Source organism: Hoplias malabaricus, chromosome 6 (assembly GCF_029633855.1).
Source record: "Hoplias malabaricus isolate fHopMal1 chromosome 6, fHopMal1.hap1, whole genome shotgun sequence".
Taxonomy (NCBI): Eukaryota; Metazoa; Chordata; class Actinopteri; order Characiformes; family Erythrinidae; genus Hoplias; species Hoplias malabaricus.
The window spans coordinates 34,887,554-34,911,464 of NC_089805.1; the positions used below are offsets into that span (position 1 = coordinate 34,887,554).

A 23,911-nucleotide genomic window follows, 5' to 3' on the forward strand; every position below is an offset into this window, starting at 1 on the left:
GACACTGCGGACACGGTCGGTGTGTGAACTGTGTCAGCGACTGAGAGGAATTCCACTTTAAAAACCACAAACAGGGAAATGTTTCCGTTCACGGGTTCTGACGGAACGCAGACAAACCGGAGACGCCATGCTCTCGGCCCCTTTCCGCGCTCGACGTGGATTCACCCGCTGGCGCCGGAGGACGACCTGGACAAAGTCTGCTTCAGCATCTGGAAGCGCTCGGTGTGGGCCGCGAGGTACGTGTGGCAGCCCCACGAGGAGAAAGCGCACAGGTCTGCGGACGACACGCTCGCGCCGGAGATCAAGACCAACGACGACTCAACGGGACGGTGAGTGAGTATTCACGGCCCCGGCAGCACCGCTCGGCGGAACCCACAAGTAGAACATGGGCTAGCGGAACTCTGGGTGGGTTGGACCTTCTTCATTTGAAGTGGGACCATGCCACAGGTCGGAGGGCTTAAAATTAGCCTAAAATATATATATGAATATTTAAATGAAGTATCAATATATGGATTCATACGTTTAAAACCACGTTTTCCTTATCATTTCTTTGATTTTTCTATTTTTTAATCATGTTGTATGTTTGTTGTACCTATGAAAAACAGCTTGTCACTTAAGCAATGTACAGTTCAACCAACATTTTTAGTCAAAGTTATTTTTCAAGCAATTTTTTTAAAACTCATTTTGTAAAACAAACCAAAGTTTACTAATTACACTGTTATTATCAACGCTAAATTAATACATATTCTGATTATTAAAACAAAAATAGGTTTGTCACAGATTTTAGTCACTGGTGTTATTAAGACCTTTATATGGTATTTTATCATAGAAATGTGTAGCACTGTTACACTGCTTCCCTGAGTTATAGTTCACCAGGGAAGGAGCACATCAAGACATGAGAATTTGAGTCCATACATGCTCATTCTGTTTTAGAAATACATTGATAACTCCGTTCATCAGGCAGAACATAACTCGTGTGTCAAAGGTGTTATGTGTTTAATTGTTAGATCATTGAAAATATGTCCAAAATAATGTTATATTTATCACTGATATTAAGTACATTCACAGGGTCCATTGACTGCCAATGGGGCAGACGTTTTATAAAACTAGAATGTCACAGGTGTAACAGTCACACAGCACATAATACCATCACAGTGTTGTGACACCAGTGACTAATGACGTTATGACAGATTAGAACACTTGACATTTTGATCAATATTTCAATACAAATATTTGCTCCACGTTTAAATCTGTCAGTGTTGATGATGAAATGTAGGTATCATGACTAGACAAGGCCAAACCCTGCAGCAAAATGTAGGACATTTTTATAGGGGTTTACAATCAGAAATACTGTGTAAATGATTCTAATGCTCAATCAGAAAATATAAATAGCACAGTATATAAGATATGAACTTATACAGTGAACATTATTCATTTTTTGCCCAATGTAAGTGCCTTTTAAATTCAGATAAAGTGCTTGTTCAGTCACTGGTGTTACAGATGTTTTTTTCATAATGTGTTTGATATTTTTCATGTAATATTGTCTTTGTGAAGAATATATTGCATTAAAAGTTAGAACAGTTTTTTTACACTGTTTCCTATCTCAGTAATTCAGTTTTAATGTTTATTGTACAACAATGTATATATCTGTCAGGTTAAGTACTAGGGAAGGCAGAGGTAAATGCAGGGAGGAAACTTTAATATAACAAAGGAAACCGACAACTAGAGAACAAGTAATTAACACATGCCATAACTTAAAGACCAAACACTAAACACTGACCTGAACAGAAATACATAGAGAACTAAACAGAAGGTTAAGGCTAAATACAAAGACACAAAGAAACAACGGGACCTTGAATAACAGCAACATCAAGACACAACAGGGCACATGGAGTACAGGAATTGCAATGGTTGACAAACACTGAATCTCAAGATGGGCTTATAAACTGGAGGACAACACAAAAAACCTGGGAACAATCACAAGAGGAGACACTGATGAAAGGGTGGAATTACAAACCAAGGAGGGGCTAAAGGAGGAGACAAGGGAGACAGGAACAAAACAAAACAAAGAGCCATGTGCTAAGTAAGCACATGGTGGGAACAGGACAGGGCCAGAGTGTGACAATATTAAATTAATATATTCAATATATTAAAAAAATGTAAAAAAATAGTTATTTCTTATGTATGTCTATAAAGGTACATTATTAACATTCATTCATTCATTATCTGTAAACGCTTATCCAGTTCAGGGTCGCGGTGGGCCCAGAGCCTACCTGGAATCATTGGGCGCAAGGCCGGAATACACCCTGGAGGGGGCGCCAGTCCTTCACAGGGTAACACACACACACACACACATTCCCTCACACACTCACACCTACGGACACTTTCGAGTCACCAATCCACCTACCAACGTGTGTTTTTGGACTGTGGGAGGAAACCGGAGCACCCGGAGGAAACCCACGCAGACACGGGGAGAACACACCAACTCCTCACAGACAGTCACCCTGTGTGACTGCGACACTACCTGCTGCGCCAACGTGCCGCCCATGTTAGTAACATTCATTCATTCATTCATTCATTATGTTTATTTAAATTATTTTTTTCATTACACTGGGTTGTATTGACATTTTCTATTAAAATTAATAAATTATTGGCAAAATAAATGCTTTTTGACAGGGTAACACCAGTGACAAATTGACCAAATCTTTCCATTTTCCATTAAAATATATTAAAATCAGTTTGAAATGTAGCTTTCCATTTTGCATATTTGATAAAGGAGCAATCTGTAATATTTACACCACAAGTTTAAAATCGATACTATAATGTAGTTTCAAATCAGTGGAGAGAGCTGTCTGTATCCTCCCCCTCCCCCTCCTCCCCAGTGAAGGTTGACGTTGCCAGATTGAGGAAAACTGAACAAACAACCTGTATTTGTTGTGTACTTCCAAGTGTGATTTCTCCATTCCACCTTAAATAAGTCAATATTTGAGGCTGTTCAAACACAATTCTTACTCATTACTTTGTTTAAAACACACACACACCACAGAGAAACACACACTCATATGCATCCATTTCTTTAAAACAAACAACGGTATTTACACTTTTCAATCATGTAGTTATTCACCTTCTTCCGAAAAAAAAACAACAGATTTTTAAAAGGGCAATGGGGCATTTTCGATCTGGTAAAATATAACATTAACTCTGTTCACTTGGTCATTTCATGGCTGCAAGACACTATGTTTATAGACCTGGCAACAGTGGGTTTGGACTGTAAAATGATTGGACAGAGGGCGGTATCACAGGCAGGACCTCGGAGGGCAGGGTCACTGGAGCGCCACTCTGGACTGGGCACTTCTCACAGAGAATATACAGCTTTAGCAATGCTCTGAGAGGCAGCCGTGTTTTAGCTTTGACTGGTTCTTTATTCTATGATCACACACACTGGACATTTTAAGACTAAGTACAGTAAAGTTTTTTTTTAATGTATCCACATCTGTTCCCACTCTTTAATGGGACCCTGATTGGCTGCCTATATCTGGTTAGGCCACTTCCATAATCATCTCAGTTCATCTCAGTCTTATGAACATCTCTGTCCAGCAAAACATCAGTGTGTGATTGCCTGGTTCTGAATATAAGCCACAAGTGGGTAGACTTGCAACTGCAAATAATATATCAGCACCTCTGTGACTATTTCACTCACCAGAGGACAATAAACTGACTTGTATGTGGAACATGCTTCCAGCTCGGAATGGGTGGGCTGACTCCAGTCCAGAGACTTGGCCCACTCATGACATCCTGGCAATTTGCACAGGGCTCAAGTGTCTAACTCACTGTGCAAGCTATTTCCAAAAGAGTAATTCCCCTTATTACATGCCGCATCTCAGATTATGAACAAAGTGGCGAGGGAGCTATAAAGAAATTAAAGCTACTGCCTCATTGTGCCAGCTCTTAGAAATCCATGTTCAAATAACAGCTCAGTCACCCAGGCTAATTAACCCTCGTGATAGCAGACAATGTCTACATACAGTACATTACCAAACTGGAGGGTTTTGATGCAAAAGGGAAAAAACCCATAAATCATTATTCATAACATAACTCTTCACCTAGGAGAGATGCTGTATGTGTCTACCAATACCAATACAGATTTAGCTTTGTGACTGAGTACCCTGTAAATGTATTTTTACATGTTTTTGTTGTGATTTAGTCACAGTCATCTCACTATGTTCAATACAAGTCATTAGCCCCTTCTCATACAAATGTAAATACATCGTTTTTGACTTTTTGTCTTGTGAGATATTATGGGGTGGAACAATTCTGGGAAATTTTTTTATTGGGATTGTTATGATCATAATTGTGATAATGAATTTGAATTATTTTATATAAATTAAGGTCCAGGCCTGTTTTAAATCCAGTGAGACCAAGAAGACCTTGCTAATAAATTAATATCAAATGTAGAGCCAGACTGTTATTTAGTTAAGGTTGCTGTCATGTCCACAGCACAGTATGTTTCTATATTTGCATGTCTCTGATTGGTCTGTTAAATTACGTTAAACAGAAGCTAAAACCCTTTTAAAACTTGTCAAGACACTTCTTGTTAATGAAGACTAGAATTAAAATCATCCTCTGGTTTGAAAATTGCATTCTTTCAAACTGCAATACCAAAAATAAAACCATTCATCTCTCAGTCCATGTAAGATCAAAGCAAGACATCTAAAAATATTATTATAATGGATTTTAATTGTTTATAATTTTGAGTTTAGTAATAATCGTTAATGCAGGTGTCTGTGTGCGAAAGGCAGTTTCTCATATTTACAGTGATATATGATATTATATGTGATATATATATATATATATATATATATATATATATATATATATATATATATATATATATATATATATATATATAAAGACTTACTGGGTAGTGCAAAGGTGTTTAATATCATTTATCAGTATTTTATGATAATTAAAAACACTAATTACATGTTTTGAAAGCCTTATATCGCTGGCTCAATTTCTTTTCTGTTTAATTCAAGGAAAAAAGAGATATATTTATTACTATCAGAGGTGTTACACTATAATATCCCAGACAGTGAGCATATGTTGGTCCACTGGCATAAAAAGCCTGGAACACCACTGACTGTAGACCACTGCTGGTCCACCATCGGAGCACTCAGATTACTGTCCTGTACAGGATAGAACTCATTTATAATCTCCTCAGATAGATTTTAAACTCACAGAGACTTTTATTCTGGAAAGCAAACTAATACAAATATTACCAACAACTATGAGAGCTATAATAATGAGTATAAGCCTGATATTAAATGATTAAATGATACAAATGTTGACACTGTGCTGGATTTAAATTGACTAATCTTATTTATAAAGAATAACAAAACAAACCTAATGAAAGAAAAAAAATGTAAATTGGACTGTGAATGGAAAAATGCTAAAATGTGGCATTTTGTCTAAAATTTAATCACCAGTGGTCCGCTCAGAAAACGCTGTGCAAAACACTAGTGGACCTAGTGAACACTTTGCCCTCCGTGGGTCTACAGTGGTCCGCCGTCTCCTTGCTCTCAGGGATTACATAATCTACAGTTTACCGTTAGCTTGTAAAGCCTCACTCTAACCTGCAATGTAAATCTAGTAGCCTTGAATATTAAGTATTCAAGAATTTTATGGTCACTGTCTTTCTCCAGTTTATATAGTTACCCTCATGACATTGTTGACAAGGTGTCCTCCATTTTTTTTGACAAATGTTTATAGTTAAACTACTGTTGCAGAGGCAGTCATTTTCTAGGGTGCAGAGGATTAGTGGGGTCATGCACATGGCTCAGTTTCACTCTGGTAAACGTTACTGTTTGTCTGCAGTGGCTGCTTGACTGGAGCCTTTCTCTTAGCTTATGCTAATAGGCTACCATCTGTCCCCGGTGGTCCATGGAAACACCGTCCTGTTTCAGGTGGACCACGTGACCAAGCTCTCCTTCTGTTGTGCAGGGGGCTCCATGAAGGGCCAGGACTAACAAGAGTCTAGTTAAATATTCATATTTGGGGACAGCATATGCCCAGCGCAAAGCAATGCAATACAGAAAGAAAAAAAAACAACATTCTAAACGATTTTTCTTCTTCCACGCCTTCCTGTTGCCGTAATGAGAATGTGTCTTATTACATATGCCATTATATATAATATATAAATGGAAATGACTTTAAATGTCTACACAGTCCCTGTCATCGTTCACAGTGTTATGAATGTTGAAAAGAGTTCATGTAAATGATAACACTACTTTAAGACACCTATTTAAGTCCTTCCACACAACTGACTGGTCATAAAGGTGATCTAGGTCAGCTTTAATATCAAGGTGGGGATTCTTCTAGGCGGTTTCCCATCCACCGAACGTTTTGCGAATTATAAAAAAGCGCATGAGAAAAGCTGGATGGAAAACGGCCAAAATTCGAAAAAACACCCACACACTGCGCATGCGGCAGGACGCGCGCGGAAGCACCGGACTTATCCCCCGCCCCCAAGCCAACCCAACACACACACACACACACACACACTAACGACTATCCTTCCTCTTCACTCCTCTCCGCACTTTCCCACTCTGTTCTCACACCAGCACCGGATCTTCTTATTTTAGAGCATTTGTGGAATATTGCAGACACGAACAGCACTGAGCAAAAGTCAGAGACCACGCGGCTTTTTACTTTTCACTCAAAACGAACACCACAGAAATGACACAGTCGCCCCAAACAATAAATACATATTAAATCAAGCTTTTAGAAATAAAGTGCGTTTTTGACATAAACGACCCACGCAGATCTCTCCCTCTCCCGTAGCCATCCCTGATCACGTGAGCCTACGTCATCTGAAGTTTAATCGCAAAAGAGCAGTGGATGGAAATACGACTCATTTCGCATTTTTTATCCTTCCGATACTTCTTTATTACGCAAAACATATGCGAACGTTTTGGATGGGAACCCACCTTCTGACAACGACAGTCTAAGGGCCAAAACCTTGCAGTCACAGTGAACTAACGCTGGTAGTTTAGACATAGACTGCGTTTGAACTAAAGTGAGTAATTGATTATAAGACTTAAGATGTCACTTCGTCTTCACTGTGTCACTGTGTTATTCAGTAAGCTGCAAAATCAGCTGTTATAATGGTCACTGCTATTCTCCCCCAGAAGTGCAATTGCACAATCCATTGTAAAAGAAATTGATGACATGAAACTGAAAATCCTTCATGACTGATAATGCTTATTGGAATAAGCACTTATACATTCTTTGTAGGTCTATGTCACTTGTCATGATGGGTTTATACAGGTTCTTTGAGCTTTGTGAGCATTGCCCTACAGTAAAGTGTTACTATGTCAGCTTTGCTACCCACACAAAATGAAATGAATTGCTGTGTGATATGTGTTCCCAGGGTAAATGTGCAGCATGAGATGGATGAGGTTATTGTGATGGTCCAGAGAGAGAAGGCCCAGGCACTTCAGCAGATGTACGACAGCGTCATTCCTTTTCACACCGCCGCTGCTGACTGCCGTTCCCTTGGTGATGACCCTGACAATCCAAAGGAAATCATAAGCACAGAAGAGGTGGAAAGAAGAAAAATCGAAAGGTTCCTGAAGGACGCCCTCTTCGCAAATCGAGACAAAGCGAAGGCAGAGGTCTCAGATGGTCCCTCACTGGAGGACTTTCCCCCTCTGCCTGGTGCCGCTTCACCATGGGGGCACCGACTTGCTCAGAAAGCCCCCATTAGAAACAAAGTTTCTTCTGATATTTCCCCATCACGCCACGAAAGCCAGACATTTGATGACCCGACCCCTCCGAAACCTCAGAGGGAAACGAAGCATCAAAAATGCCAAAAGCTCAAGCCTGTGGTATCCACCAAATCAGCGAGGATGGAAGAGGTCCAAACAGCTCAGGCCTCCAAAGCCCATAATGAGCCCTGCAGCCAGCTGTCACGTTCATGCCAGACTGGAGATGTCACAGAGGCAGCAAATGTGTCTACTGGAGGAGCTGCAGTGGATGGTGGGCAGATGAGTAAAAAACAAGGGCGTTCCATTTTGCCTGTGTTTGCTACGTTCCGTGCCGGAGGGAAACCGACCACTGAAAACCTTCCCATTACAGGTAATTACTAGTGCACAGCAAAAACAGGACTGTCATGATTATGATGGCTCAATTGCTCTGTATGGGTGTGTCCTGGAGAAACGATGACCTGAGAAAGGGCTAATGTAGACACAGAATGATCTGGGGTGAAAAGATGAGATGAGATGGTCTGAAGTTCTTTTAAAGGTCATTTAATTAACTGGAATAATTTCATCAAGCGGCATAATTATCAAGTTACTGCTGTCATGGATGTTGTGTAGGTTATATATATCTGTATCTAATGCAGCATAGCAGCAGGAGAGCAAACACACTGGAAATGTGTAAAGTGAAGTTTAAGTATTGCTTTATGAAGCAACATAATAATAGCACTCTTCAGTGAATGTAGTCGTATCGTATCAGCATATTTAATTTAGCCAAAAAATTGTAAGTAACCTCATGTGAAGTGAAGGTTGTGGATCTTGATAAGGCTGTTTTCTGTTTGTCTGCTTGTCTTTAGGCTGTTTAGTCTGAGGATTTGGTGTCTCTGGACTCGTGCTTGATGCCTGTCCACTTCATATCCAGTTTTACAAGAGCTGCAACATTATTATATATATTTTTAAGGCCAGAAGTTGTTCTGTTTGATGTGTGGATGCTGTAGTCTGGGGATGTTCTATAATGTACAACACGTTATTGACAGCTTATTGCCAGCAATGTCAGACCCAGCCCCCCTCAGTGCGTTCAACCAGCATGGTGCAACAGCCACGTTTCAACATTATCTCATCTGCGCTAGGTACAATAAATGCAGTGTTAGCATATGATATCACATCATCCATGCTTGGAATTTAAGTAATATCCACAGTTGGAAGTTAAGTAATACCCACAGTACTAGTTTCTGTCACTGAGGGCTGTTACCGCTGTAACTCTGACTGAGGATGAGTGTGTGTAAAAGAGACGGTGGCAATTTATTCGACCTTCAGAGACCCAGTACATTTTTATGACACAATCTCATGAACAGAGCTGTTTAAAGCTCCCCACTGGCTGCTTAGCCGTACGTCCAAGCTAATCTGCGGCTAAAGGACTGCTTTTAAATTTTGAGCTGATTTATATTTTTTCATTTCCTGTGCATTAAGAGCACAAGCATTTCTATAAATCTATGAAGGTACAGCACGCTTTTCAGTGCAGGGTGGTGTTGATGGAAACGGCTTCTGAGGTAACAGTACTTTAACGATAATGATCAACAGTATGTCATTCTATCGGCTGTGGAATCTTTGGTGTTGACAACACAAGACACTGATGTATGGCTCACATTAGCTGTGTGCAGAAAGTGTTGTTTTTGTTAGTGCGGATGGCCTGTGGACGGTGCTCTGTCAGCTCTCGCCTCGGGACAGGAGAGGGGCTCCACTCCAACACCAAAAGTCACTCATTATATTGAAAATGAAAGAGGAAAAAACAAACATGAAATAGGGAACATCAGTCCAAATCGATACGGCTATTTTCCTTTTGGAAATGGAGGCCGTTTGTAATGGAAGTTGACTTTAAACGTAATTGATTTTCAATCTGCATTTGCTGTTCTCTCTTACCTGTACTCCTACTTCCCCACCACGGAGCGCTGCCCACCGTACAGAGAGCTTAAGTCTCCTGAGCAGAAGCACTGCTAATCATAGTGATAAGGAATTCTGATAAGACGTCCCCATATTACAGAGTGCCTTTCTAATGCGGATCTGATATGGGAGCAGAATTGGTGCTAATACTGAGCTTATTAGACAGATCAGATATTGACTCTAGATATGGTTATTATACCCTGTCCAGCCAAAGTCTGTGGACACCTGTTCATACGTACCTTCTTCTAAAATCAAGAGTATTCAGGTGATTTCTCCCACACTGCCACAGAAACAGCCTTTACCCTTCTGAGAAGAGCTTGGCTGTGAGGATTTGATGGCATTTATCCATGTAAACATTAGTGAGGTTGGTTACTGATGCTGGATCATGTGTTTTTGGAACACAAAAGCCTCCAATTCATCACCAAAATATTGAATGGGGCTCCATCACCTGAAGGACACAGTTCCAACAACAAACAACCAACAAACACGTAAATGCACAAATATTCAGACATGTTCCTCACATGGTTTGAAATCCGAAAATGGATAAGGAGTCATAGAATGACTGATTGAATTCAGATAACATTCATAATGACATGACATGCATTCATTTCATGCAAAAGAGCCTCAAGAATGATTAGTTTTTAAACAGGCAGCTTGGAAGGGATGGCATTTAATTTTCCAACTGGGAAAGGGAAGATCAGCCAACGGAGTTTTACATTATTCACATTCTTCTATTGTTCAGACTCTCTCTGCTTTGTGCTACTGAAGGTAGAGATGGTCTGCAGGGAGAGGGTGCAGATGGTGCCCGTGTGGCACGCGACCCGACTGGCACTGACACTGCAAGCGTGAGGAAGACAGCTGGCACTACTCTAAATGCCAGGAGCCACCTCTACCAGGAGCATACCACTGCACTGTGGAGGAAAACCCTGGGTTCAGCCAGTGACAAAGGTGAAAATATTTTTCTCACCTCTCTCTCTCTCTCTCTCTCTCTCTCTCTCACCTCTCTCTCTCTCTCTTTCTCTCTCTCTCTGTGTAATGAACTATTATGGCTTCATGGCTTCTCCAATGAGTTTGTCCTCTAACTTTGTATAACCCCTCTCAGTAGGTGTGCCAGTAGGCCATATGGCTGGGCTCCAGGCTCAGGACTGCCAGTACCATAAGGCTGAGGGGGTAAGCAGTAGCAGGTATACCCCTCAGAAAGCACCATTCCCAGAGCATTGTGGTCCTGCTCCAGCTCCAGCATTGCCTTTTTCAACATATCCGGCTCCACTCACACCAGTACGCTGCCCACCAGGCTTCCCCTATCCTCAGGTACACAGCAAGCACCAAGTGCACTCAAGATCTCTTCACAAATGATTGGTATTCAGCCATCCATTGTAAATAACATGGGCAGGTCCTGTGATCTTCAGAGTTTCCTTTTTTAAAAGAAGATTATAAAGATTCAAAATGTAATATTTACTCAACAGACCTTATAGACCACATCACGTTATCAACACATTCAGTCTACAGCAGTTCTGTCTGTACACTCATCCTGGAGTATGAAGTATATTTTAGCCTAGACCGCTTTTTAAATAAGGAACAACACAGAGCAGCCAATCAGAACATGAATGAAAATCAGTTTCAAAGGAAACCATAGGAAAGAGTTTTTTTGTTTGTTTTTTATTTATTTATTATTTGTTTGTATTAAAATCATTGGGAAAGTAAAAGTGCAGTTCCTGCAGTGCTGAGCCTGGAGTAGCAATGACAGCTGCTCTGTTCTCTCTATTACAGGAAGCATTCTGAAATATCACAGTGATTTTGAAGCTCTAATTTCAAGGTAACAACAATATGTAGTGTGTATGTAAACTATGTAAAGACACAGTAAAAACAAACAAAGAAAAAACCCTGTGTAAGGGAGATACTGGAAAATATCTGTGTAAAAATGATCCTCTAGGGATGTGAATGAATGTGGGACATATACTTCCTATGTATTTGAAATTGACAAAATCACCATACCGCGCTACTGTATGCAAGTTCAGCAAATCCTAGTTCAGTTTTTTTTCCAAAAAGGAGAGATGAAGTTAGAGGAACATGACAACAGACAGAACCAAGGTCAGGGAGCCCTTATAAAAGATTTAGTTGTGGCAGGAAACAGCTGATGTAAGTGCTTTAAGTAAAAGTTCATCATCTTTTCCTCGGTGATCCACCGGTTCTTTCTGACCCGCTTTTCAGTTCTTGTATTTATATTATTTACAGTTTCACCCCATGCCAGATTCAACCTCCACCTTTATTTGAAGTCGGGCCAGGTTATAAAATGTTAATGAGTAGGCTTCAGCAAGAATAAGCAGAAGACGTGTTTTTAGAACCATGCTTCCTTTTGTTGGTTACACACACATTTACATGGACCTCTGCTGGAGACCAGTGTTTTACATGCTAATGTGTCTATTAACGTCCTACAGCCTCAAGACAGTAAGTCATGACACTGTCATTTACATATCGTTCTGGAGTAAATGCATTTTCCAAGCATGTCTTCCCCTGCTTCTCGTCTTCATGGCTTTTGCACAGTAAGAGACACTGTATTAGGAAAAAAAATGAAGTCTGCATAAGTAAAAACAATCAAACAGACAATTAAATGTTAAAAGGGCCAAATGGCCAAATTGCCAGAAGGGGGTCTGTTCAGATCTTTGATTGCTTGGGCATGGCTAATTTGGAAACGAAATGAAGGGCATTGAGGGAGGCATGAGAGTTCACACGCAACAGTTTGATCAAGCCCTTAAGCCCATTTACATGGCCGGGTGCAGTTGCTAGGCTACCCAGGTCCCTTATTCTGCTGCAATTAGCGTTTTCATTTGTAGCCGTGATGTGAGCATAATTTCTGAGCTGGACAATCACTGAAGAATTCCTGTATCTTGAATTATTTATTCAGTATGGAGGTTAGATTTCTGTTACTGCCGAACATCAGAAGTGAATACACAACAGGCCTTGAGTGTGAGCACGATTCCCTGGTTAGATTTCACAACTGTAAGAGTCAGGCAAGGGACAGAGCTGGAATATGTGAGAGGGAGGATGGCAAAGGCTTTCATGTCTATTAACTTCAAAAGCTTTTCCAATAGAAATAGACAGTAAATCTTCATATCTTGAATTGAGCAGTTGACTACTTTACCGCTGTTTGTTCTTATTTGCCACTAATTCTCGCTGTAAATAGTCAGACTTCTGTGTTCTATAATTTATTGGCTGAAAACATCGATCTGTCCTAGCCTACAGTTTGTGCAGTGACCCTCTATTTATGGCAATTTTAGAAATCAGGTTCAGTCCACAAAATACAAAAAAGAAAGCAATAACAATAAGAAAAAGTCTTGGGGACTCATTGCTGCAGGAGATACATTTTCTTAGACACTTCCCCTAGCTCACCAAACACTTAGAAACACAGAGTAATACACAGAGTATATAATGATCTGAGCTAGGGATCTATATATTTGCTTGGCCATAGACACAGACACAGCAGTCTTCATTAGCCAATTGATTTGTTTGTCCTTAATTGCTGTGTCCTCTTGCCCTCTACCGTTCTTTCCTCATAACCTGGCCAGCTTGTTAACCCTGATTTGATCCTGGGCTTACTATATTTGTTTATTATATATTACAACACTCTCTGGTCACCGTTAATCATGAGTCTGTTACACTTGTACTAACACCACAGCTGAGAGGGATCCACTAGTCAAATAATACCAGGTTTGTAGTGGTCCTGACCTTTGGAGAAAGTGGTACAGTGGTAACACCATTGACTCCCATGTGAGAGACCAGGGTTTGATCCCAGGTCTGGCCAACCAGTCAGTGCTACACCAGTAAGAGTCCTTGGGCAAGGCTCCTAACACTGCTTTGGCCTACCTGTAATACCAGTCACCTTATAGTGATGCAACAATACACAAATTTCACAATGCATATTGCTGTTTTTGCTACACAATATGATATAATTTTCATACAACATTGAACTTTGATGTAGCGGTCAAAGAGGCCAATACAAACACAGCAGTATATTCGGAAAGGATGACTGATGCAAGAAATTTTCATAGAAAAATCAAAATATATATAAAAAAAATGGGGACATAGTGGTAACATGGAATGCATCTTTTAGTGTCTAAATACGGGACGATTACATATTTTATGGAACGGTTGGCAACACTAGTTCCAGGCCAGTCTTGCTCTCTCCGCTAGCCATTTCCCATCTAGCTAATCGTCCAACAGACAAACCAAAACAACAACATGGCGTTGTTCCCCCAGTAGCTCCAAACACTGCTCTGGCGTCGTCATAGTAACACAGCATTCCTATTATACACCGTGCCACTAGATGTCGCATAACACTACAGCACGCCTCAGAACGATGTCCTGCTCTGTGGATGGCTGCACCTCTTTAACGCGGATTGACAAAAGGCTCAGTAAAAAGTGGCTAAAAAAAAGTACATTGATCAACAGGTGAACACCAGTCTGTAATTGTAGAACTACCAAGTGCTCATCTGTGGAGAGTGGAGCTGATAAAATGGATAATGAGTGTAAATACAAGGTTATGATGTAATTCACTTTTACAACATTCCCCTAAAATCAAGGGCGAGGGGAAAGTGGGGTGATGTGGTGCTTTCATACCCTCTCCAAAAGTTACATAGTGCAGTTTCTGGAGTGCTGAGTCCGGAGTAGCAATAACCGAGGTCACTGGAGGATCACAATGATTTTGAAGCTGATATTTTAAGGTACAAATACTACCTAGAGTTGTTTTAAGGCTGAGCAGATATTTAAAGCCTCTACTGTGAAGCCTTTTCAGAAGAGCAGAGGGTCATATTATGGTAAAGAGTATAAAACTCTTGATTATTATCCTTAATTTTTGTGTTCTGTTGTGTTGAAAGTTTGGACGTACATGCTCAGTATGTAAATGCTGACACAGATTGTTATCAGCATCATCGCTGTCTGCCCGGGACGTTTCTGCATCCGCTCCTGTTAATGTGCCTCTTCTGCTCCACAGAGTCTGTTGGGACAGTGCTTAATTAAAAGTGCATTCCCTCATTTATTCATTTACTTTACCATGAAAACAGCTCTCTCAAATGAACTTCACAGACTGGACTATCTGTGCAAAGGCGTCTGCCTCGGAATATCTCAGCCTGCCGGCTTATTGGCATTTTCTTGGCTTTGCTTGTTAGACATTGATTTTTCTCTCCTTTGCTATATTCTCGTTTTGTTAGTTATCTCCACCATTCTTTTCCACCTTGTCATAGAACTGTCCTCCCTTGCTGTCTTTTCCTATCAGCTAACACACCTCTCTGCCTTTCGAACCTGGTTCAGATGAACATGCAGGGTGGCCTGAACTTACTTGGTCTGTGTGTGTGTGTGTGTGTGTGTGTGTGTGAGAGAGAGAGAGTCGTGCTGTCTCTGTAGACATGCAGGCTGTCCAGCATTCTCCCACACTCAAATGACTCTTTCAGCCCTTGCTCTTCCTCACATTAGCCTACCATTAGTCTGTAATAGTTGGTGGGTGGTTATCTATTTCTCCGCGATGATGTGGGCATTTGCAAAGTATCTTCTTTTATTTGTACCATCATTGCAGTTTAATAGAAAGGCAGGGTGAAGGTGTTCAGGTTTTCAGTGCTGCTTGCTGGTCTTGTGGGTTAAATGTTCCAATTGTGCTCGAAAGAGTGAAGGCCAAATCTCTCTCTCTCTCTCTCTCTCTCTCTCTCTGTGTGTGTGTGTGTGTTTGTGTGTGTGTGTGTGTGTGTGCCATTAACAGTGAAGGCCAAATGTGTGTGTGACTGTGTGTGTGTATGTCTCTGCAACTTTGTGCTGCTGTAGCCTCCATCACACCTGGCATTAGAAAGTGTCTTCTGAGATCTGCTCCTAAGTGAACAACACACACACGCTGACAGAATCAGTGCTTTTACAGTGTGTTGCTTTATTACAGGGTGATGGTGAATGACAGAAAATGTCATTCCATGATAAACATGTTTCTTACCTGTAGATACCAGATGAGCAGTGTTTCCGTAGTAGTATATTTGTGAACATGCTGATGGTCCCTGTCAGAGAATAACATTCTCCATTCTTTGAAAAGCTGTTAGCAACAGTGAGCTATAGTTCCTCATGCTACTGTAGAAACATTTGTACAACATTACAATGATCACCTATGCCTCCGACTCCAGAGTTATTCATAGTGCAACTATAGGCTCCTGGAGAGAATCAAGGCATGAGAATATGCTGAATTTACACAGGCACGTGTACGTCTCACACACACACACACACATATATATCTCATGGAGCTGACCAGGGATGTATATGACCATAATATATTTTTTTTTCGTGTGAAAGCTAAAGTGTCCCATTGCATTAAAAAAAAAAAAGGACCTAATCAGCTATGTCACAGCAGAGATGAAAGCAGCTGTGCAGATTTTTTATTCATGTACTCCCATCTGTTTATAAGTTGTGCTAGCAGTCCATGTGGTCTCAACGCTTGTAACAGGCTGTATATGTGCACAATAGGGCTGAAATCTCCAAAGGATTGGTTCCCCAAATCTTTGAAAACTGAGAGTCGAATCCAAAGCCTTGGGCTCAATTCTGCACAGAGATGTTCTGGTTCACCCGCACCTACAAAAACTCAGAATGGGAAATAGTCTGCAAATATTGACTAAACATGGTCTAAAGAATGCATCCTTGCGCAATATACACATCAATAAACTGATGTATTTTCCTCTGGACGAAGTTGAAGAGTTGGAGACTCAGATCCGTCAGTTTAACTAAAGCCCAGATGGTCAGGTAAATTGTTACGGTCAAATATGAATTATAATACTCTTAATATTTGTGAGATGGCCTTCTCTGTGTCTCTGTCGTGTGGAATCAACCCCATCAATTTAAATCAGAACAACAGCGGACTAATGGCATATTTCCTGTAGTTCTTCAGCCATGACATCTCAACACAAGTGTTCACTTTAGATACATTTGAAGGCTTGAAAAATGCCAGATGTAAAAGGCTACACATCTCATTATCCATTTAGATCAGATGTGATCGGATCACACGAGATTAACACAGATAGTTTGTGTGGAACGTACTAATCACGCTTTAAAGAAGAAACAAAAATTACCAAAAACAAAACCATGGCTGTGAATACAAGCAGTAACCTGACCAAAGATTATCTGACAGACTTTGGAAATGGAAGACAGCAGTAGCTTCATGTTGAACGTAAATGTAAATGTGAGGGTAAAACTGCTACAAAGTAAAACAAATTTTAAATGAAAACTGGAATCATGTGAGTGTCTGTGTTTAAACAATAGCAATCACAATATTCATGAGTTTAGTTCTTAGATACAGTAAAGATCCTATAGGGGATCTTTCAGAAATGGCCATTTACATAGAATTCTTATAGTCTTTTGATGCTTGTAGCTCAGAGTGAATCACTGTTGTTCTGGTTTGAATAATCACAATTCACCACCGTAGGAAACAGGAACAGGGCACGTGTGCCATTGTATGGGTATGAGTGTGTGCATTCGAGTGAGGGTAAGTGTTTGTGTGTGTGTGTGTGTGTGTGTGTTGCTCAGGCACAGACCTACACAGGTTGACGAGCATGTACATAGCCTGCAGGGAGAACTAATTGAATATGGGAGATGCCATTTGTTTGACTGTCTTTGGTGATGGATGCCCCTCATAAGGGTTTGGAGATTCTGGATCATTCTTTAGTCTTCTGTTATCTGTCCTGGCTGCCTGCCTCATTCGCTCCCAACATTCGGAATCATTTGTTTTCACTCTATATTCAGCACATTTTTTCCTGTTATCGTCTGATCATAGATCAACAAGGTAGTGGCATGGCAGATGTGCAGACGCATGCGTCTGCGTCCGGAGATGACGCATGCCTGAAACGGGCGTGAAGGAGAAAATGTCAAGTGGTGGGCCCCCAAGACACCGTGTGTGTTTTTTCCTTGACATGAGGTAATGACTGCGGTCATGGCGTACTTGAACAAGCCCAGAGAAGTGTGTGTTTAAAGGGTGGATAACGTGACCTCGGAGCCTCGCAGCTGTCGGAATGAATCAGCGGCCGACTGTAATCTAGCCGTGTTATTTAGTGAGGTGCTTAAGCTCTGTGGGTAGTTGTTTAAGGCATGCTGGTTATCATGAATTATGGGTCCCCTTTCTTCACTCGCACTTGGTCATTTGTATTCATAATTTGCATTCATTTATCATGCTGAACACTTAGCTGGACTGTGTGTGTTTATAGGTGCTTGTACCTGTAAATGTGTGTGTGTGCATGTGTGTGTGTGTGCATGTGTGTGTAAATCTGACCAATAAAGATAAAGGAAGCAATAGTATCTGAGGTGAACAAAGGCAAAAGAGAGAGGACAAGGGCAGTGATCTGAGCACAAAGTCATGTGCACCGCAGTGTCTTCTGTGCGTTGGTGTATTGTGTACTGTACATCAGCTGAAACATTGAAGCTATGTATTTCTACACTCATTGCTCATCATAGGTGCACACTGTAGTTCTAGTATTTAGACTGTAGTCCGTTTGTTGCACTGCATACTTCTCAGGGCTGCAGTTACATTGAAGGGGTGGTAGTGTGTTAGCGTGTGTCGTGCTTGTATCAGTGGATCAGACAGAGCTGCGGGAGATTTTAAACACCGGGTCCAGTCACTGTCCAGTTTATTAGACATACCTATATATGTAGTCCTCTTAGATGTAGATGTACATTCAGAGACAGTAGCTCATCTCCTGCTGCACACTTTGGTCACTGGGTGCTGCCCACAGGACGCTTTTATACAGACATTTTGGGTTGGTGGACTAGTCTCAGGTTTCCTCCGGGTGCTCCGGTTTCCTCCCACACTCCAAAAACACACGTTGGTAGGTGGATTGGCGACTCAAAATTGTCCGTAGGTGTGAGTGTGTGAGTGAATGTGTGTGTGTGTGTGTGTGTTGCCCTGTGAAGGACTGGCGCCCCCTCCAGGGTGTATTCCCGCCTTGCGCCCAATGATTCCAGGTAGGCTCTGGACCCACCGCGACCCTGAACTGGATAAGGAGTTACAGATAATGAATGAATGAATGAATGAATGGACTAGTCTCAGTTCAGCAGTGACACTGAGGTGTTTAAAAACTCCAGCAGCACTGCTGTGTCTGATCCTATTTTATCCTCGCAACACAGTGTGTTCAACCGTTACTGAAACAACTCTTCTCCTCCAAGCGTGTTGAATTTTTGAATGGTTTTCTTATAATAAGAAGCAGTTTGAAAATGTGAGCAAACCACAAGAACATTGTGAAGGCACACATTCTTTAGTTAAAATATCCATTTGTTCTGCAGCTAAAACCTAGGTAGCAATAACTCTCACTGTCACAGTTATCAGAATTCTGTTTCACATACATTTACCCCCCCACCCCACAAAAAAAATGCATTTGTGGGGTCTGCAGCGCTGGTGAACGGGGGTGGTTACACCTGAGTTATTAATGATTCTAAGGCAGATTGATGATCTTTCTGGAGTAAACAGACCAAGGAGAATGTGTGTGTGTGTGTGTGTGTGCGCGCGAATGTGGAAGTGTGTGGGAATGCAGCACAGCTGAGGCCTCACAGCTGGAGTGTCAGGCTTGTCAGGAAAACACTAACAGTATGAGCTAAATGTATTACCTCCATGGAAGTGTCACATTCATATGGACGCAGAGGAATCTGTATCCCTCGTTGTATGATTTATGTAAGAGGGAAGACACCGAGAGTGACGGCTAGATTGCCTCAGATCATGGCCCTTTGATGTCATGTCAGACATCCATGGCTTTTCACATCTGAAAGGATAGAAAGCAAATGAATGTGCCACACAGAGGGAAGAACAGAGGAGCGTGCCATCTCCCTTTCTGGCACAGAAATCGTTTGGATGAAAAAGGAACCAAAGTAGAAATAGAGAGGGCTTCAGGCAGTAAGCTGGTTCAGCCATTGGTCTGAAATAAGGAATTCAGTTCGTTTGTTACGGGAACACTGCACTGTATGCTTTGTAGACTGTGATAGTGTGAATATTTCAGAGGGTGCACAATTTTTCATCCCTCCTTTTTATTCTCCTCTGGTACAAATGGACCGAACCCACCGAATACTTTTCCACTGTTTAGCTGGCTTCACATTTTCAGTCAATAAAGCACTCCATTTCCATTTTCACAGATAACTCCAGAGAGTGTAGCAGTGGCCTGCCTCTTGCTGAGCTGCGGTGTGTTGGTGCCAGGCTGTGTGGGAGTGCCTGTTCTACCCTTCCAGCCATTCCACTTGTTTGGAGACTCCCACTGCCAGCGTTTACCGCTCTTCAACAGGTAGATGCCCCGATCCATATTAAACAATGGCTAAGACCTAGATAGTAAGTGAGACAGCATCCATGAGTGATGCAGTTATGAGATGGTGTCTGTGGATTATTGGAGGACTTGGAGGTATGAAATTTAGTGCTAGAGTGAAATTGTCCCAGTGGACTGAATCTAGGAATCCACCAAGGCTGATTCTAATCATACCAAACCAATGAGACCATGAATTAAAGGGTGCTAGGCATTATGTGAAGCAGAGAAAAACTCAAGAACTCTATTAAAATAACCTCAACTCAGAGTATAAAACATAATGGGACTACATACCAATCCAAGCCCTGACATTACCAAATGATGCACAGGTTTGTGCTTTGTGTTTTCTAATAAACTCATTGAACTCTCTAATGGACTACCCATGTCTTTTATGAGACGTGTACAGTAGAGGAAACATAACGAGTGTGTAAGACACAAGGCGGTCAGGACTGGGAATGGATGTAGAATAGGCACATTTTATTAATTTCTAATGCATTTCTTTGTGGTTTGTGTTATCGCTAATGCGTAGTACTTAGATTTAGAGCTGTGCTAACGTTCCCCAGACCTGTATTACACTTTTCCTTTTTGAAGAGATAGTATTAAAAGTGCTCTTTTAATGCTTACAGTAATGACAATATTAAATAGTGCTCAGTGTCTTTCCATTTGCTTGAGTAGAGTCCCACTGGATTTCTGCAGCACACTGAGTGAGCAGGTTTAAGTCAGGGGTCTCCACTACACTGGTTTGCTATTATATATAAGACTGGATATTAATCAAAAGCCAGCTTACTCATGGGTCTGTTGAAGGAAAGCTGTAATTATGAACTTGAATGGAAGGGTTAGAGGTTACTTTACATCAGAAATAATGTAGAGACATGTAGCAATTTGTGCTCCCCCCCCACACACATCTCTGCCATTTTCTTCCTCTGTGATTACTACACATCACTGTTTCTCAGTTTAATTTTTGCATATTTCTTTGTTTTTTTCAAGCTTCCTTTTCCCTTCATCTTTTTTTCTCTCCCCAGTGACAATTTTCCAGACAATGTGAATCCTCAGGGAGCGAGCAGAGAGTGTTTCATGCACACACCAAATGGTAAGGTTGATTAGCTCTGTTCTTTAGGGGGGAAAATTGCACCCAGGTTTGCGTCTCTGGGGAGGTGAGAGAGCACTGACCCTCACAATTCTCAGGTCACTCAGGCTTCAAAAAAATAGAAAAAAGAAGAAAAAAAAAACTTCTCACCTAAGAAAGATGCTCTTGACTTGTGTGAAAATGTCCGTACAGTGTTAGGGCTGTATGCTGTATAGCAAGGCTCTAAGAACAAAGGTCTGCTCTGAATGATCTTGGACAGAAAGAAGTGGCAGCATGTCTAACTCTGTGAGTCCAGAGTGAAAGAAAAAAAACCCTTTTACAATGCAAGAGCACTGCATGCAGTTAACTAATGGAGCGATGTTATAAGTGCCGCGCATAGCCCTCAGTGTAAGGTTTTTGATGTTAAAGCAAAATGTATATGTTTAAAGGTCAAATACATGAGCAAATGCAGCAAAGTGAGTGCCTTGTGGGAGAAAAGGAATGATGTAACAGAAAGTGCAAACAGACACTGCATGGTTATTTAACTTAGAAATGCACAGTTTCATCTTGCTCTGTGTTGTAATAACACATAATAAAAGACTGAAACAAATGGATGTCATAACTACTATGTAAGACATGAAAGACCACCCATAACAGTCCCCTTCAGATAAACAGCACTCTAAACTTTCATATATGAGAGCTCCGGCTCTACTTTTTCTTCCACATTTGATCTGAAAAAGGCAAAGAGTGCTCCAGAGCTCTGGGCTACTGCAGAGTGAACAGAGTTGAACATTAATGTGTTATATAGTGAGCAGTCAGATGAAATATAATGGGTTGGAAGTTTTAGGCTGGTTCTCCAAGGCAGTAGGTCGGCCATTTTGGTGTCCTCTACTGCATGCGTTCCTTTCTGCACATCTGCATGTGGTGTCATATAAGAACACATGGGCATATGTGTTAGATGCACTTTACGATGACTCATAGATGATAAGACTTCAATTACAGCCTCATCTGCTGCCAAACGGTGCATCTGTGCTTTCATTGCTTTGAGCTGCACTTCTGAAGCCTCCATCGCCTACAGTGTTTCAGTGCTGCTCCAGATCCGGAAAGTGAGCGCGGTTTAGCCAGCACTCAATATGCCATTATTCATCATGTTTATTAGCGTAGCCTTGTGCTAATAACTGGTCATGAATTTAACGTTAGGGGGAAAGCAAGAGGGGGAGAGAGAGAGCAAGAGAAAGCGAGAGACATTAAACATGTAACATATCCGCACTACAGTCTCTGATGGCTTTAGCGTCTCCTCAGTAGGCTATAAACTTCCCTTTCATCTTTTTCTAAACACAATTTCAGCACTTCTTCAGCAAAATTTCATCATTATCTTTACACAGTGACACACAGCTCAAAAAAATGCCCCCCAAAAAAGCAAAGCAACACTTGATCGCCCCACCTGCTGCAGAGGATGCTAATAAACTAGAGGAGCGGAAGAGAGGCTCAATGCCGAGTGTGACAAGAGCATAGTGTGTGATCAATCAATAATACAGGGCCACTGCAGTGCCGCTCAGATCATCTTCCCTCTGCTTTCCAGTGCCTGAAATATTTAGACCGCTTGACATCAAATGAATACATTAATGCTAATCGGTCACATCTTTGCCCCCTTATCAGGGCAGACTGTGAGAGTCTGAGAAAGCCAAGGACAAGATGCTTTTTCTAACACAGCCACAGAAGAGATACTCTCTCTCTCTCTCTCTCTCTGTGTGTATCTCCCACACACACCCTTCAGGCAAAGCATCACACATTGTCCATTTCATTTACAATAGACTCTCCAAAATCCAAGCCCAACCACTGGTTCACACACACCCTCCACTGTTGCAAAGAGTCTCCACTCATTAAAGTTTTTATGCTGGGCTTGTTTATAGCAGCCCATGACCTTCGACTGAATCTGTGTATCGTAAAAAAAAACCCAAACACAATAGGGAAGCCTTTTCACACTTGTCAAACTTGGTTTAACAACAGCACAGACAAGCTCTCTGTACACAGTTGGATGTCAGCTCATCCCTAGTTATGGGCAAATTAATCTAAATCCTTTTTATACAGGACAAATTTTGATGCAATTTAATGCAAATGTGAAGTCAGTCGTTTTCCCACGAGGGTGTCTCCTTCTCAGTGAGTGGGTAAACTCATGTTGACCCCATGTTTGACGCCAATACAGAGGAGTGTGGGAAACGTTCAACCATCTGTTTTATGAATCATTTGGAAGAAATCAAGAGAGAGACAGACTCTCGGAAGTGCACTTTAAGATCAAGTGAGCTCGAAAAGTAATAGTCAATGCTATTCCCAGCACAAGTTAACAAAAACATTTTGTGACTTTAGTTAACACAAACATTTTCTCTAAACTGCTAATTGTTATTGACACTAACAACAGTATTTTGTTGTTTGTTCAGGGTCCACAGCAGCCGGTAACACCGGGTCAAGCAGATGCCCTCTATAGGCTTCCCTTCCAACCATCTACCATGTATAATTCATATTATCTTTGAAATATTTTAATGCACTTTGACATGCCAGCTAAAGCACTAATCTCAAAACTGCAGTGTCTTCTTTGTGTGTGTGTGTGTGTGTGTGTGTATGGAGGGGGGTAGGTTGGTGCGGTAGTGATGGGGGTTTATGGGTGTCTGCATGTGTCTGGGCGCATGACCTCAAGTGCTTAATTTACAAGGAACATATAGCTACATTAAGCATGTATACAAACGTCTTCACAGGTGGCCAAATGAAAACACAGAAATATGTGGGTTTTACTCAGAGGACAATATTCTGAGTAAATTCTCTTGTACCATGTGGTATTGTTTTAGGAGGCATATCATGTA

The 23,911-nt window shown here is 41.2% G+C and overlaps 1 protein-coding gene across 3 annotated transcripts; it reads left to right on the forward strand.

Moving 5' to 3' along the window:
• LOC136700371 (uncharacterized) lies at nucleotides 1–23,626 on the forward strand. 3 transcript variants are annotated; one of them, XM_066675701.1, is made up of 7 exons: nucleotides 1–329; nucleotides 7,430–8,136; nucleotides 10,464–10,643; nucleotides 10,798–11,006; nucleotides 19,827–19,972; nucleotides 21,010–21,077; nucleotides 23,492–23,626. In XM_066675701.1, the coding sequence occupies exons 1-7, from the start codon at nucleotides 79–81 to the stop codon at nucleotides 23,536–23,538; spliced, it is 1,608 nt and encodes a 535-aa protein (XP_066531798.1). In that variant the 5' UTR covers nucleotides 1–78; the 3' UTR covers nucleotides 23,539–23,626. The 3 variants fall into 3 exon arrangements, with proteins under 3 accessions (XP_066531798.1, XP_066531799.1, XP_066531801.1); XM_066675702.1 differs by having other exon boundaries at nucleotides 10,801–11,006; XM_066675704.1 differs by lacking the exon at nucleotides 1–329 and adding an exon at nucleotides 6,859–7,075.
• Nucleotides 23,627–23,911: the final 285 nt, after the last annotated feature.

What these genes read in the sequence shown, in the direction of transcription:
- LOC136700371 (XM_066675701.1), top strand. Translation starts at nt 79, where the DNA reads ATGTTTCCGTTCACGGGTTCTGACGGAACGCAGACAAACCGGAGACGC. An exon ending in GGGTTCAGCCAGTGACAAAG is followed by an intron (nt 10,644 to 10,797) that starts GTGAAAATATTT and finishes AACCCCTCTCAG; the next exon opens with TAGGTGTGCCAGTAGGCCAT. An exon ending in TTTCATGCACACACCAAATG is followed by an intron (nt 21,078 to 23,491) that starts GTAAGGTTGATT and finishes TTGTTTGTTCAG; the next exon opens with GGTCCACAGCAGCCGGTAAC.